Source organism: Geospiza fortis, unplaced genomic scaffold (assembly GCF_000277835.1).
Source record: "Geospiza fortis unplaced genomic scaffold, GeoFor_1.0 scaffold325, whole genome shotgun sequence".
NCBI lineage: Eukaryota > Metazoa > Chordata > Aves > Passeriformes > Thraupidae > Geospiza > Geospiza fortis.
The window spans coordinates 1,488,766-1,503,369 of record NW_005054427.1 but is presented as its reverse complement, the minus strand read 5'-3'; the positions used below and the strand labels follow the sequence as shown (position 1 = coordinate 1,503,369).

The 14,604-nt window shown below is 36.8% G+C and overlaps 1 protein-coding gene across 4 annotated transcripts in view; it reads left to right on the top strand.

The window, feature by feature from the left end:
- Positions 1–14,604, top strand: part of CDC14B (cell division cycle 14B) — a 44,932-nt gene that overhangs the window by 717 nt on the left and 29,611 nt on the right. For 3 of the 4 annotated variants that reach the window (XM_031061819.1, XM_031061818.1, XM_031061817.1), the window contains exons 1-3: positions 7,638–7,726; positions 8,608–8,683; positions 10,603–10,695. In XM_031061819.1, the coding sequence (XP_030917679.1) occupies positions 8,642–8,683; positions 10,603–10,695 (135 nt within the window). In that variant the 5' untranslated portion in view covers positions 7,638–7,726; positions 8,608–8,641. Of the gene's footprint in view, positions 1–7,632; positions 7,727–8,607; positions 8,684–10,602; positions 10,696–14,604 lie in introns of those variants that run through there. The other variant, XM_031061820.1, reaches the window with a different exon arrangement.

The window sequence follows — 14,604 nt, the reverse complement described above, 5'->3', positions numbered from 1 at the left end:
CCCGGAGCTCTGGCGTGTCACTCAGCCAAGTGTTGTTGGGAACTGCGCCGCTCGTCCAGCGGGATAACTCGTCCTGCCGTGTCCCGGTAGCCCGAGCCGTACCCAGCCCCGCTTGCCTCTCGCTGGCATTTTCTGCCTGCCAGAGAGAGTGAACGGAAAACAACGTTAAACGCGTTTCTATCCGTTCAACACGTTGTGGGGTAGAAAAAAGTAGCATATTTCTCCATGTATTGGGGGAATGTGTATATACGCGCGCCCGCACAAATATATCTATATCTAATCTATCTGCATCTATATATAGATACATGTTAGATAGATACAGATACTTGTTTCTCCTGGTGCCGTAATATCGGGCTTGCTGGCTAATGAGTAAAATAGTGGGCAAACGTCGCACCTTCCCTTGACATGCGAGTGCCAACAGCTTGTGCAGGCAGGATTGCTCAGTGTCGTTCGTCCCTCCTTTCCGTGACTCCAGGCTCCGAGCCGCGCTTTGTTTTGGCACATGAGTCTGCCTCTTTCAAGAAGCCTGTTGGATCACAGCCAGAAAATTCTGTGTTTAGGTTTGAGTTCCCCATCTGAAAGATGGGCTTGAGTTTAGTTTGCCTAAAGGCAAAAACAAAAACAAAAATTACTTTTTAAGTCATGTGTCATAATCTCAGAATTTTAGTGTATTTACAACTTCTCATAAAAAGCAAGAACTATACCTCCCGGCACATCTCTGTGAAGGGCGTGGGAAATATCTGTGGACAGAGGAAGCAAAAATATAAAGAGCAAACATACAGAAAAGGCACCAATGTACCTTTTATTTCTCTGGCAAAGCATGATTCCTTATATTAACTAGTGTGTCTTCTACGTAACAGTATGCATAGAAAGCCGTAAGATTTTGTTTTGAAAATCTGTCATAGCAGCGTAGAAAGAATGTAAACTGCCAAAGCTTACCAGATTCTTCTTTTTAAAAAGCTTTAATACTGTCAGTGAGTAAAATCCTAAATATTCCAGCCAAAAATTCAGCATTTTAGGCCTAATCTATGCTGAGAAACATAATGGTGTATTTATCTACAGAACTCTAAAGCTCCAACAACTCCATATGTGTTTTGTTTCTATAGCAGCAACTGTTCATATAGGACATGATGATATTATGATTTTAAGGTCAGCTGTGTTAACCCCTCTTGTAACAGATAATGACTTTTTACTATCAAAGTGATTTTACTGCCAATATTACCATGCAGCCCTGTCCAGCTCACATCTCCAGCAAACAGATCTGTCTAACCATTCTCATGAAGCAGTTGCTTTGACCTGGTAACATGTGTCTGGCGTCAACAAGCCCATTAAATTACTGTTTTTTCTCCTTCAAGAAAGTGTTCACCCATTTAAATTCAGTAGAGCACCTAGGCTTTGACCTGTGTTTTTTCAGTGGGATTTCACCACGTGCAGCAGTACCTAGTATAGTAAATTTGATTAAAGTGCACTTTAATTAACTTTACTTTGATGAAAGTAAATTTGATTATTATATTTAAGAATACTTCATTTTGTCTTGATCTTGCTGTGCACAGTGGCTGCTGTTTATTGTCCAATTTTTAGTTCTGATTCAAATTATAGTCTAATGTTTAGTTTGCTGCTATGTCATACTTGTTTATTTAAAGAGAAAGCTTAAAAAATAAGCTAACAGGCCTACCTTTTTGTTCAGCTGTTTTAAAGTTCTGTCTAGGTTTGAAATGTCAATTTTGCCCTCTCATAATGCAGTTTTGAGAAGTTAATTAATAGCTGTGTACTGGAGACAAAGCATAAGGTCTTATTCTTAAAAATGGACATACTGGTAAATATTTGAACCATTTTAAAGGCTGAGAGGTCTGTGTTAGCTTATCTGCTTAGAGAAACAGTGCCAAATGTATTAAAAACACCTCAGGCTACCCTTATTTTCATCTTTGCAAAAGACAGAAGCAGAACATAAACCGAAATTGCTGTAAAGATTTATGGATCTTTTGTTGTGTGATGTTACATTCACAGACAGCAAAGTTTCAAATCCATTCTAGGAATTTTATGCCCACAATACTTATGGTAATCATTGCATTTCCTTATTTTGTAATTAATTGTATGCATCAGCCATATGTCAGAATAACTATTAATTAGAACTGTCTAAATATTCTTGGTTACTAGTAAGACTAGTTCAGGAAAGCTGTCCTTTTAAAAAGTTGTTCATTTTAGTCTGTTAAGCTGCATGGTAAGCTTTATCATTTTCTCTTTGTCAACTAGTGCATGAGGCTTGCTGGTATGAATCCAATTTGCTGGAACTAAATGCATTTAGTCTGTTTATTAGAAGCATATTCCCATATCCTTCTGATCTCTGAGAGAAGTAATTTATATGATCTAAATAAAATGTAGCAATGCTCTGTGAGAGGCTTGGAAGCTGTTCATTTCCTTTCCTCAGCTCCTTTTCTTTTTCATGCTCTTATTTTATAAAGAACATTTTAAAGAAGAGGTGAAATTATAATGCATAAACTTCAGGCAAAAGGTGTGGGTTTCTCTCTCACCTTTTTGTGTAGTAAATTCTAAAATGAAATAACTACAATAACTAAATATGGAATTAAATTTTAAGTGATATAGTGTCATGGATAATTTTTTGATGTTTGTTCTTCCTGTTGAATGTATACCCAGTTTGTTTACAGAATTGAACATCTTAAAGGATGCTCTAAGCTACAGTGTACATACCTATTTTGTTTTTCTTCATTGAGAATAATTTTGCTTATATTGTCATTAGGAGTTGATAATTAAATATTCATTTTAATGTATTCATTGATATGTGGGTTGTTTTATTTGGTTTTGTATTGCAGTTTGTTATTTTTTTCAAACCATTAAGTTGTCTTTTCCCAGGAGTGCTGGTTTGTCATTATAAACTTTGTGTACCCAATAGAAAACTATTTTTCTAGAATGCTAAGGACACTTCTAATAAGTATCATTAGGCTTCCAATATTTTGACTCTCAACATTTTCAATTAGTTTTTATTATGCAGCTGTCTCAGTACAAAAACTGTGTTTACGTTTTTATCAATATGACCTCACTCACTTGTGAGTTTTCTCCAAAGCTAAGATTTTAAATACATGTTTAAGGCTTTTAGTGTCTAATCCAGCACTGAAAGTGCATGAACATATGCAGTCTTATGTGTCAGTCAAGAGCAGAGTGGAAGCACTCTATGTAAGTGAAATAATAGTATTGATCAGTCATGACATGACACTGAAAACAAGGCTTTCATAGTTTTTTGATTAAAAAAAGTCCTTCTATCTTTTTAGTATACTTTTATTTTCCTTTTCAGAATCCAGGCTGTTGTTCCAATTGGCAAGTCTATCATTAGCTGAATTTGAAATACCATAGTGATGATGCCTGAATGAAATTTTTCAAGGATAGGAAGACTAAAAATCTTCAAGAAATATGTTGAAGTTCTTTAAGTCAAACACAACAAAATTCTATATACCAACTCTGAATTGAGAAATACACTCCTCTTTGGTTACATTCCTGGTGATTCAAAACAGACTAACACTGGGTTTTGTTGTACTGTCAGTCACTGAGTTTCTCGTCTAGGGCATCTATTTTACAATAGAACTGTAGAATTTCTGTTTGTATTAAATAATGTTTGCTGATCATATGCAAAGTAGTCCTGCCACTAATGCCTATTTAATATTTAGTTGTCACTTAAAGTCATACAATCACTTAGGTTGGAAGAAGTCTCTAAGATGATCAAGTCCAACTGTAATTCTTGAATTAATGAAGTTTCTTTCTTGAAGGCCTGTGCAGAACAAACTGAGAAGCATCAGGCTTGTTGAGAGTAAAGGAAGGAGATTATTTTTCTCATCTCTAAATTCACATTAATGTGATTTTGAAGTGGTAGCTCTCAATTTTCTACACATCTATTTCCACAGAACACTGTGGCTCTGATAAACAAGCAGAGTGCTTTTCATTCTGTAACACTCTGCAATCAGCTTGGACAGTCATGTTTGTGCTAGCTTTAGTCTCACTAGCTGAGTTACTAGCAGTAACTCAGCTGTGGTAACCTATGCCTCAGTGAGAGTGTAGGCTCATTTTGGTTACATTGGATGCTTACTCAAATTAAATGGCTGCAGTAACATCCATGCTTGTGTATTTTAACTGTTCTGTTATATAAGGCTGACAAAATTAAGTGTATTTGAAGTATATCTAAAATGCTGCAGCCATATCTCTTAATTGCAGAGCAGATGCAGTCTGTAAGGCAGTGAGCCCTACTCTGTCGTTCTTCTGAGAGATGATTAGAAAGGTCTGCTCTAGTTTGATAGTTTTAGGATGATTTTTTTATCAGAAATTTGCAGGAATTAGGAAGTGCTCAAGTGCACTATATGTAAATTAAATACTAAAGAGCTAAAATTAGCAAAGGAAATACAAAGATAATGAGAGGGAAGCCTTGCTCCTGGCAGTCCAAACCTTTGTGAAATCCTAGTGAAATCAAATCATCAGTGCTTGAGTGTATTTTATATATAAACTTTCAATCCTGCAATCAGATTCTTAATGAAGGAATTCTCCTTTCTCTTAATTTCTGTTAAAAAAACCACAACACACTAATCCTTGGTTAAATAGAACTTGGAATATGTTTGGAAAAAGAGCAGGTGAAAACAGACGTGGTGAGTAATACAGCATTTGTCAGATGCTGGACTGGTGGTAAATACACTTACAGGAAATTTCTTCATTCCAAAATCTCCCCATAGGAAACATGCTAAAAAGATGGAGCCTGCTGTTTACCTAATAGGGAGTAATTGTTAGCAGTGCTCAGGAATGGACAGCTTGTCAGGATATTGGCATTTGACACACACTGCTCTTATTGTGAGGTACTTCTGTAAACTCATTAAACTCAAGTTTCTTTCAGGTGTTTTAAGAATAGCAACAATGAACACAGTTCAGAGATATCAGAGCAGAAGCATTGCCAATAGCAATCCTGAAGGCCACATACACACTGCTTGCTCAAGATAGGAATTCTTATTTTTGCTGGACATTTTTGCAAGCTGCAGAAGCATTTCAGTAACAGTACGAGCACTGAGGATGCATGCAATTCTTTTATTCCAAATCTGGTTTTGGAGCAAAATGCTAAATTATTTTAGGTCTTTGACCTGTGCAAGTTATATATATTTTCATTTTTGTCCTCCTTTTGTATTTGAAGATTTTGGATTTCTCTTTGCTAAGGGCTTTTATATTTTCAAAAGTGATGTAAAGTTTCTTTGAAGAAGCTGGAGTGCAAAAAGGTAAAAAGGTAGTGTTTGAGTACCCAAGGAACTCAGTTTGAGTACTATGGCCATTCTTCCCAGACTTTGATGTGGTTATTGTTTGTGTACAATGAAAAGGGAGAGCTCATTCTAGTCAATAATTAGACTGGCACTTAAGGACAGATGCCATGGAGGGAAAAATTTTGGCTGTGTATTCCTGCTCTTAACCCCCAGCAGGTTGGTTCAGTGGGCTAACTCAGTAAATATTTCCTTCTAAGGAACCTGGTGGCAGCTAGCCATTAAATCAGTTTAGAAGTGGTGTAAAATTATAGTTTGGGATTGCAGTGACATGTCTTTAATCTAGCAATGCCAGTTTAAATACAATCCCTAGATATCATGTCCTCTCAGTTCTCCTTTCTGCTTCCTCCCTTGCCCTCGGTTCTTCTGCATACATTAGCTCTCATTCTCAGAGCAGAGGGAGGGAAGTCACCAAAGCAGCCTTTTACCTTGTTTTCCACTTTTCTTTTGTTTCCTTTCCTTTTTTTTTCTTGCATTTTTTTTCCTTTTTTTTTTCTTTTTTCTCACTTTTTTTTCCTTTTTTTTCCCTGTTATTTTCTTTTTTTTTTTCTTCTTTTTTTTTTTAGTATTGCCCAGGGATACCTGTTACAGTTTCTAATTCATTCAAATCCACCTTGACAGAGCTCAATGATTAACATCGTGATGGTGAACTACCCCCAAAAGTCCACCCGAGAACTGCCTCTCTATGAAGCAGTTTTTGCCATAGCATATTTTGCACTCAGCTGAAGTATCAGTGCACTTGCTTCTACACACATAATTCACTTTTTGGGCCAGTTTAGTCACTTCTTAAAAATGCACACATTTATCCTTTGTCTTGTTTTCAGGGAATTATTTGGTAAGTGCTGGGAAGTACAGAAGCAGCACGTTTAGTACTAAGTATTTACTTAGCATTAAATATGCTCTGCTTACTGAATGGGGCTATTAGAAATTAAATAAGAAAGTTGGGTGCCTTGCTTCTGCTAGAAAGTAAAGAGGTAGGTGCCTGAGTTGTTAAGAGGTACTATACATCCCCCTGTTGCTCCTGACCTGTACATGTTTAAGCCAAACCACGCACATCGGGCTGCTGTTCTACTGAAAAAAGCATTAAGAAATTGTACTCTTTTTGGTGGACTTTTCTGCCTTCATCTTTGAGATACTAGTGTATGTAGGTGAGCACTGAGCATGTGACTGTTGAAGTATAGACATGGTAACTCCTTTCAGGGTATACCTGGATATGTATTTTCAAGACACAGGTGATGATTTCTAAGTGGTGGTCATGGATGGTGTTTTTTTTGAAGCTTGAAGTGATTTTTTTCCCCCCTCTGCTGTATAAAAACTGACAGTTTTTCCTCACCACAGATCATGTTTTGAAATAATACACATGATCTGTTTTGATACTTACATAATATCTGTTCTAGGGAATTAATTTGAAAAAAAAAAGCTTTCCTTTTAGGTCTGAATTTTAATTCAAATACTTTATGATGATATTTTCTCAGCAGGAGGAAGACAAGTATTGCGGTGGTGCTGCAAGCCTCAATTTTTATTGACCAATTACCCCAAGCACAGCAATTTATAGCAGGAGCACAGTCAGTGTTTAAAGTTCACTGGGGCTTCAGCTTCCCTGGCCATAAAAGTAATTTATATCTATGTGAATACCACTGGTATTTTTTTCCCCTCAGCTTAACAAAGGAAGCCAGAGCAAGTACAAGATATCTCCTGCCTGCAGACACACAGGCTTTGAAGGGGCAGCTGGGATGGGGATGAGAACTCAGTTGGAGGTGTCCAGGTGGGACTTAGTTGGTGCTCCCATGGTCAGCATGGGCTGCCTGGTTGGATACCTCCCGAGTCTGTTACCTGCAGGCTTTAATTTGTATGGCACTGCTGTCAAAATCATGGCTTTACAGAAAGGCGTGCCTGTGTTTGATGTGAGTGTGCTTCATCGTTTAGTTTAATGTGGGGAATCAGAGGTGCAGAGGGATTTGTGCTTTAGTTTGGGGGGTGGTGTGTGTGCATTGGTATTTGGAGTGGAACCAAACCTGATAAAGGAGGTGTCTGCTGTGTGTGTGGGTGCAAGTCAGGCTCCTGCTATTTTGCAAAATCATCAAACAAGGAACACTTTAGGAAAGAACACTAAAGAGCTGTGGATTATGGGAATGCTGCTGAGCAAAAAGCCTCAGTCTTTGTGTGCCTTGTTTGTTTAACACTGGAGAAATAATAATGCCTAATTTAATACTTAAAAGGAGATTTTCTTCATTCTAAACCATTTAATGTTGTCCCATTGACAAGTAATACTTCAGAGTTTCAGCAGAAAATCATTATGTTTATAAAAGCTTCCAATTTTCTTGCATTTCAGATCGCCTATATTTTGCAATTCTGTACCAAAAACCAAAGAGTGGAGCTGCAAATACCCATTATTTCTGCATAGATGATGAACTTGTGTATGAGAAGTAAGTACCAAGTTAGTTTTTTTTCCTTTTTTGACAGAAATAAATTAGCCAGAACAACAGCAGTGAGGAGTTAGTCTCATTGGAGAATTAATTCCATGAGTTTGGTCTTCTAAGACTTCATACCATGATGATTTATAGGCTTTTGAAGGGTTTCTTGCTTTCCCATCAGGATTTCTTAAAAACATCTTCAAAGCAGAAGATGTTTCATTGTACCCATTCATGTTCGAAGACACAGAAACATGATACAGCCTTATAAATTTAGAAGTGCACATTATACTGCCAGACTAAAAGAGGTGTCTTTTGTTCCTCATGTATTAAGTGGAATGTCTGTACTTCCTAGAATCAGAGAAGAAAATGGCAAAGTCAATTCAAGCCTTTATGAGCTGACAATGGATATATTATTTCCCCTGTAGTGAACAGAGTTCGTCTTTTACGTGATGTGGAATGTTGCTAATTCTTCAAATAGTTTTGATCAAGGGCATGCTTGCTGGTTTTTAATACACTAATAAATCTTTATTCTCTGTGTTTGCTTTTCTCTAGCACAAGTTGCCTTCTTTTAAAGTAAAGTTTATGAGGTCCTCTTTAAATAGAGTTTAAAAACTTTTGTCACAGAGCGATACAGTAGTGAGAAATAATTCTTAAAGTCTGGAGTGTTGGTTTCAAATGATGCTGTGTGTAAAATAAAAAAAAATGTAGTCCATGTTTAAGACGACAAAACATTTCCTCCAGCAAAACAGTATGTATTTATGTAAGAGAGCATGCTTGTTTTTAGAATGATGTATGTATATCACATGTATGTTATTACTCCTTGCTTTGTGCATCTTGTTTAAAAAAAGGCATTTACAGGGGTCATGTACAATTTTTCTCCTTTCTTCTAACAGTTTCTATGCAGACTTTGGACCACTCAATCTGGCAATGGTCTACAGATACTGCTGCAAGCTAAATAGGAAATTAAAGGTAATACTTGGGTTTTTGATTCAAAAGCCAATTATTACTGGCTTTTTAAAAAGCAAAAACATTTGGCCAACATTTCTTTTGTTGCTATTGTTCAGGTGCTTTCCTGTTTTCCTAATTCAGCTGAATTCTGAATATGAATGCTATATTTTAGTGAGGTGAATTTAGGGAGGAGGAGGATAAGGGTGGAAAACTCACTTATTCACTCACTCACTTACAGAAGATACACAATTGTGGCAGTAACTATCATGAAGCTTCCAGAAGATCAGGTGCTGAATTAATACAGCCTCTTATGTAGGAAAAGCTTTTTTTCCTCGAATTCTGTCGTATTGGCAATCTGCCAGTATTGAGTGAGCTTGAAGGTGTAGTGCTATGTTTTTATTTGAAATTATTTTTGTTTGACTTGGTCTTCTCTTGTGATGCTGACATTCTTCAATAATGAACAACGTTTGATATTTAGTAGCATTGATAGCATTGGCCTGAAGGAGGCTGCTCTGCTTGTACTGCAGATTATTTTCTCTTACAGGAGTTGAGTAATTTTTGGGATTGGGCTCTTTATAAAGCATAATGTGTTTAAAATTGATTTCTTAAATTAATTAACACAACTAACTACAAGTTAGTGGACCTTTTGTAGATGTTGGAGTATAAAACCTGTTTGGCAGATAAAAAAGTTTATTTTTGTTAATGTCAATCATGGTTTGCCTCTTCAAAACTACTTAGATCTTTAAACTGCCACTGAACTGTGAAAAGTAGGAAATATACAGCACATAATAGAATAAGAGGGTATTTTTTTCATTCCTTGATGTCTGTTACAGATAATAGTTTGCAGAATTCAGACTTGCTTTATAATTCTTCAGGTTGTAGAAGCAATTGACACCCATGGGTGTGATGTTGCTGCTCGATTCTTACTGGGGCACTAGCAGAATTGTCTCTGGCTAAGCCTGAGATAAACCTGTTAAGTGGTCCAGGCTGGGAAGTGGTAAACTCCCATGTGGGTAACTATGTTCATTAGAGATGAGATTCTCTGATTTTTGTATACTGGACGCTCTGAAGCAACAAAATAATTGTTTCTATGTTATAGTCCATTTCAATGTCTTGTGTCTGACATGTTAGGCTTTCTGAGAACATATTTCTGCTACTGATCTGAGGTTTTGTCTTGAATGAATTGAATCTGGTATCTTGAAGAGGTAACATTGCTATTTAAATGCATAAAACGACATTTTATGATAGCTTAGCAGTTGATCAAAGTGTGCAGTTTCAAGCACATCAGAATTTTTTTCAAGGGCCAGTTAGGGGATAACATCCACCACACATGTGTGTCCTTTCTATTGAAAATACCATTGCACCCACATTCTAAGACATGGAGAAACTGTATGCCAAGCCAAGAAGACACATAAAAAAAGTATTTATGATAAAGTTTAGAAATAATTTCAAAATATTTTAATCTAAGCATGGTTCTGATCCTTAGAAACAAATACTAGTGGATTTTTCTACATCTGAGTTTGAAAAATGAACAAAAAGGTCTAAACTCTGATTTTAAAATTTTTGCAGCTTTAATATACTTCTGTTGCTTTTGAGAATGCCTCTTTCTGTTCTCATAAATGGCTATCTGTTACATAAGGCTTGAAGTAAAAAACACTAACCAAAAACACAAATGCATTTAAGAAGAAAAAGAAAGTATTCCAGTAATTTCTATCAAAAACTATTTCGGCTGGATACTGGGAAAAATACTGGAAAAACTTAGGTAGGGATGCAATACAGTTTTCCAAAGCTTCTGGGGGACTACTCCTCCGTATTTTTGGTACTCTGACTACAGCTGGATGAAAGGAGGTAAACAAACTCTTGCATTTCTCTGATTTTATAAAAGAAGGTATAAAAGGTCAAAAATACAAAATCATAATCTTGTTCATTTCTTGATGCAGTCATTTTCATTGATAAGGAAGAAAATAATTCATTATACTGGCTTTGATCAGAAAAAGCAAGCAAACGCTGCATTCCTCATAGGCTCCTACGCAGTAAGTATTTAAATTTTTACATCAGCTGCTGATTGTGTTCATTTTTTATACTCAATTTTTAGAACAGCAAGATAAAAACAATTCTTTTCTCTTGAATAATAATCCTACTAATGTAATTATAGTAATGAAGCGCATAATAAGAGAGTTTCTAAGGTCCAGAATATATGTTAGTGAAGTTGTATGATTTCAGTTTTTTTCCTTCCTACTGCCATTTTTGTTCTTAAGAAATAAGAGCACTGCTGAAAAAAACCCCAGTTTTAATAGTTTCATTTAGAAAGAGTCATTGCTTCTTGAAGCTTTGCCTTTCCCCAACCACACAACCGCTTTTCCTTTTTTATAATAGAAACATAGTATCTTGCATGAAGTATAATGTATCATTTGCCCTGTACATGTTTAAATGAACCTCTCCTTCCCCAGCTGCTTCCTCTCTAGTACAAAGTAATCTCTTCCATTAATCTGGGAGAAGCAGTGAGAACGTGTGATGGGTTTAGCGCCTGTCTAAAACCTGGGAAGATACAATGTGGCTGAGAAGGTACTAAGCCAAGTCTGTGGCCACGGAGTAAAGGACTGGCTTTATATCATAACTGCACGTATTTGGTACACGGAAATGTAGTCAAGAAATAAAATGTTGAATTCTTCAGGCTGTAAGCTGTGATGCACCGTATTCGGGTTCTGTTTTGACTTTTAACACATCTTGGTTGTAACCATTTCTCGTTTACTGAGTAATAAAATGAAGAAAGAAGCTATGTGCTTTTTGATGTTGGAGATTTGAGAGATTGGTTCATGTAGCCTTAGGTTATTCCTTTTTATTGGCTGCAAAGGCTACACAGTACTTTCTGTGATGCAGGCAGTCTCCTTGCTGCCTCTGTGCATCATGCAGGGTGTCCATTCTCTGTTCCCTGGGGTTTCTCTGTCGTCTATATTCTATAGCACTTTTTACAAATTGAGAACTAAATTTCAAAACATGTCACTCTTGGTATTTGAATTGGGAACGTTTTTGTAGTCCTGTGAAATCTTAAACTGCATGGAGACTGGAAATATGAGTAATTAAGCTTGTTTGCTGTTAAGGAATTATGTTGACAAAACAGCTGCAGCTTTTAGGAAAACTACTTCTTCCTAATTACTTGATCATAATTGAGGTCCAGAGAGTGAGAGGGGCCTGGCTTCAGTTATCAGCCATTACTCGGAAAAAAGTGGGTTTTGTTTTTTCCAACTCTTCTAAATATGTGTAGTAGTAGCATTGTGTGGTACAGCAGCTGACATTCTGAGCAGAATTTTGGTACAGAAGGTTAACTAATGGCAAAACAATCTAATAGGAAAAAACTGTGGTTCACTATGCAAAAGTATACAGAAAACCTGAAATAAATCTTAGTTTTGATCACCTGGTAGCCCTACCATGTCACAATAATAACACGCTAGTGAAGGTAAGTGCTTCAACAGTCTTGAATAAAAGATTAATATGTATGGTTTATGACAATCCAAAGCACAGTAATTAGAAATGGAAGTTGTTGTACAGATGAATAGCTTTAGAGAGATGCAGTGACGGAAGTGGGAGTTGAGAGTAAAGAAAGGATGCTTGCTCACAGAGAGATGATGACTGCCTAGTCAAGGCATGTGGTAGGGCTAGTTGCAGACGCATGGCATATGGCAAAAAAATATGGCAAAACCACCATTGTTCAGAGTCTGAAGAGGTGCTTAAGTTACTGTATTGTACACATTGTGTATTTTGGCAGTTTCCCTGCTAGGCCTATGGGAAAGTGAAGCACAGTACGAGTATCAGTCACCTCCTTGTATGTAGGCATGCCTATCTTGCAAATTTGCAAGTCTAAGATAGTGAACTAGCTCTAGCTGGATGCTGATTTTCTTTCCAGTGCAATACATTTTGGCTTTGATACTGCTTTTTCTTTACAGTAGGGTAGAATTTCTTCCCAGTTTCATGTAGGAGGGATTCCACTGAAGAAAGATCACAGAAGAAAAACTATGCCCCTGAGGCTTTTTTTTTCCCCTTTGATGATGTTTCATGAAGAGGCAAGCTTAATTACAGAGCTCATTGCTCAAGTGTTCACACATATATGTCCCATATTTTTGCTTTCTGTAGAGAGAATTGGATTGTTGTCTGTGGAGCAAGCAATGATATGGGATCTGTTCAGAATGCCTGATAAACATGTCTATGTCTATATTTTATGACTGAAAGGAAATATTGATGACTTCTTTATTTAAAATATATGTAGGCTTAAGTGTCTACCTTCTTTAGTTTCCGAATGCTTTGCTTTTTGTTGAGGATCCATCCAGATGCATCCAGGTCAAATCTTTTAAGGAGTTTTTCTATAATTTTAGTTAATCAGACTGTGTCATGTTGGTAATACTCTTTGTCACTTGAGCTGATTGTCATAATTTATTTTCTGATCTTACAGTGTAAGTTGTAGGTTGATACTGTATTTTGTTTTCTGTGGATTGAATGTGTTTTCTTACTTGATTCTACTTATTTAACTTCATGGTAGATTCCCTCCCATTTCAACAGGGTTGAGGAGCTCTGTGGGTAAGCAATGCCTTACTTTGGGGGAGTTCTGGTTCATTCAAGGAAGAGCAAGGAAGTAGAAAGGGAATGTGGTCTTTGCAGATTTGTGCAGACAAGCACAAAAATAGTGCTTGTCTACTTTGGTTGAAAGTTGTTTGATAAGCACAGTTTTGGGGTGCTCTGTAGGTGCAGGTGCTACAAGTTACTTGCTAGGAATAACAAGGAATAACAGCAAGGTTTTCAAGAATAGCAAGGCACAGTGAGTCTGTGTAATTTCTGGTTTTGTTATCTTTTGGGTTTATTTGAAATACAGTTACAGTTAAGCTATAATACTGTAATGAACTGTATATGACTAGCACTCCTCTGGGACTTCTATGTCCTCATAAGTGTTCGACTTCTGAACATGTCTTTTCAAAGGCTTGTTGACCTCAAACTTGTATTCTTAAACAGAATATTATAACTTCTGCTTAAAGGAATTGCAATATATTAGCATGATTTATCATTTGTCATCTTTTGTTCAAATGTATATGTGTGTGTATATATCATGTGTGGATATGCTCCTACTATTAAGGCAATTATGGAAGTCTTCATTAACAGTGGTGTGGTAAGGGCAGCTGTTAGTGTTCTTGTTTTCAAGCAAAGTCTGTTCTCAGTCTTTTCTTCACAGTTGATGTGTTTTAATGTTTCCCCCATTCGCGTTCACCTAACTTGTCTTTCTTTCCTCTTCAGTGGAGATAGTTTATGAATTCTTCAGACTACATACTTCTTTCTCCCCCCTCCTGCATCTCCTGCTTCCTTCCAGGTGTACTTTGATGTGACAGCACAGCCTAACTCAAGCTCTTCAGTATAACATGGATATAAATTCTTCACTCTTAAGGCCACTATAACATGGCCTTAAGAGTGAAGAATTAAGTTTACAAATACATTATTGTACATGTAGTTTTAGAATAAAATACTAATTTTTTAGAGTAAATCTTAACAATTTAGATCTTAATCCCTTTATTGTTCATCTTTCATCGATTTTAATTCTGTATTTCGTTTCTAAATTTTTGCAGACATCATGGGAATAATATTCTTCTATGCAGGTTAGCAAAAATTTGGCACATTCAGCCACACAAAGGGTAGCCAGAATTGAGTGTGTTGGGGTTGAATGTTTACACTTCATTTGGGTGGAGGGGGAAAAGGGAAAGAAGGGGGGTGGTGGGGGGGAGCTTTGTTCTTCACCTTTTAAAGACAAATCTTTTCCTTGAAAGCTATCTGCACTGTTCAGGCCTTACCACACTACCAAAGCAGCAGTGGTCTTCTGAGTTGATATCTACAGTGGCTTCTCTTGATTTTCACCAGGACTTGGCTGTGGGTGAGGAAAGTCTGCTTCTTCCATCATTGCTCCT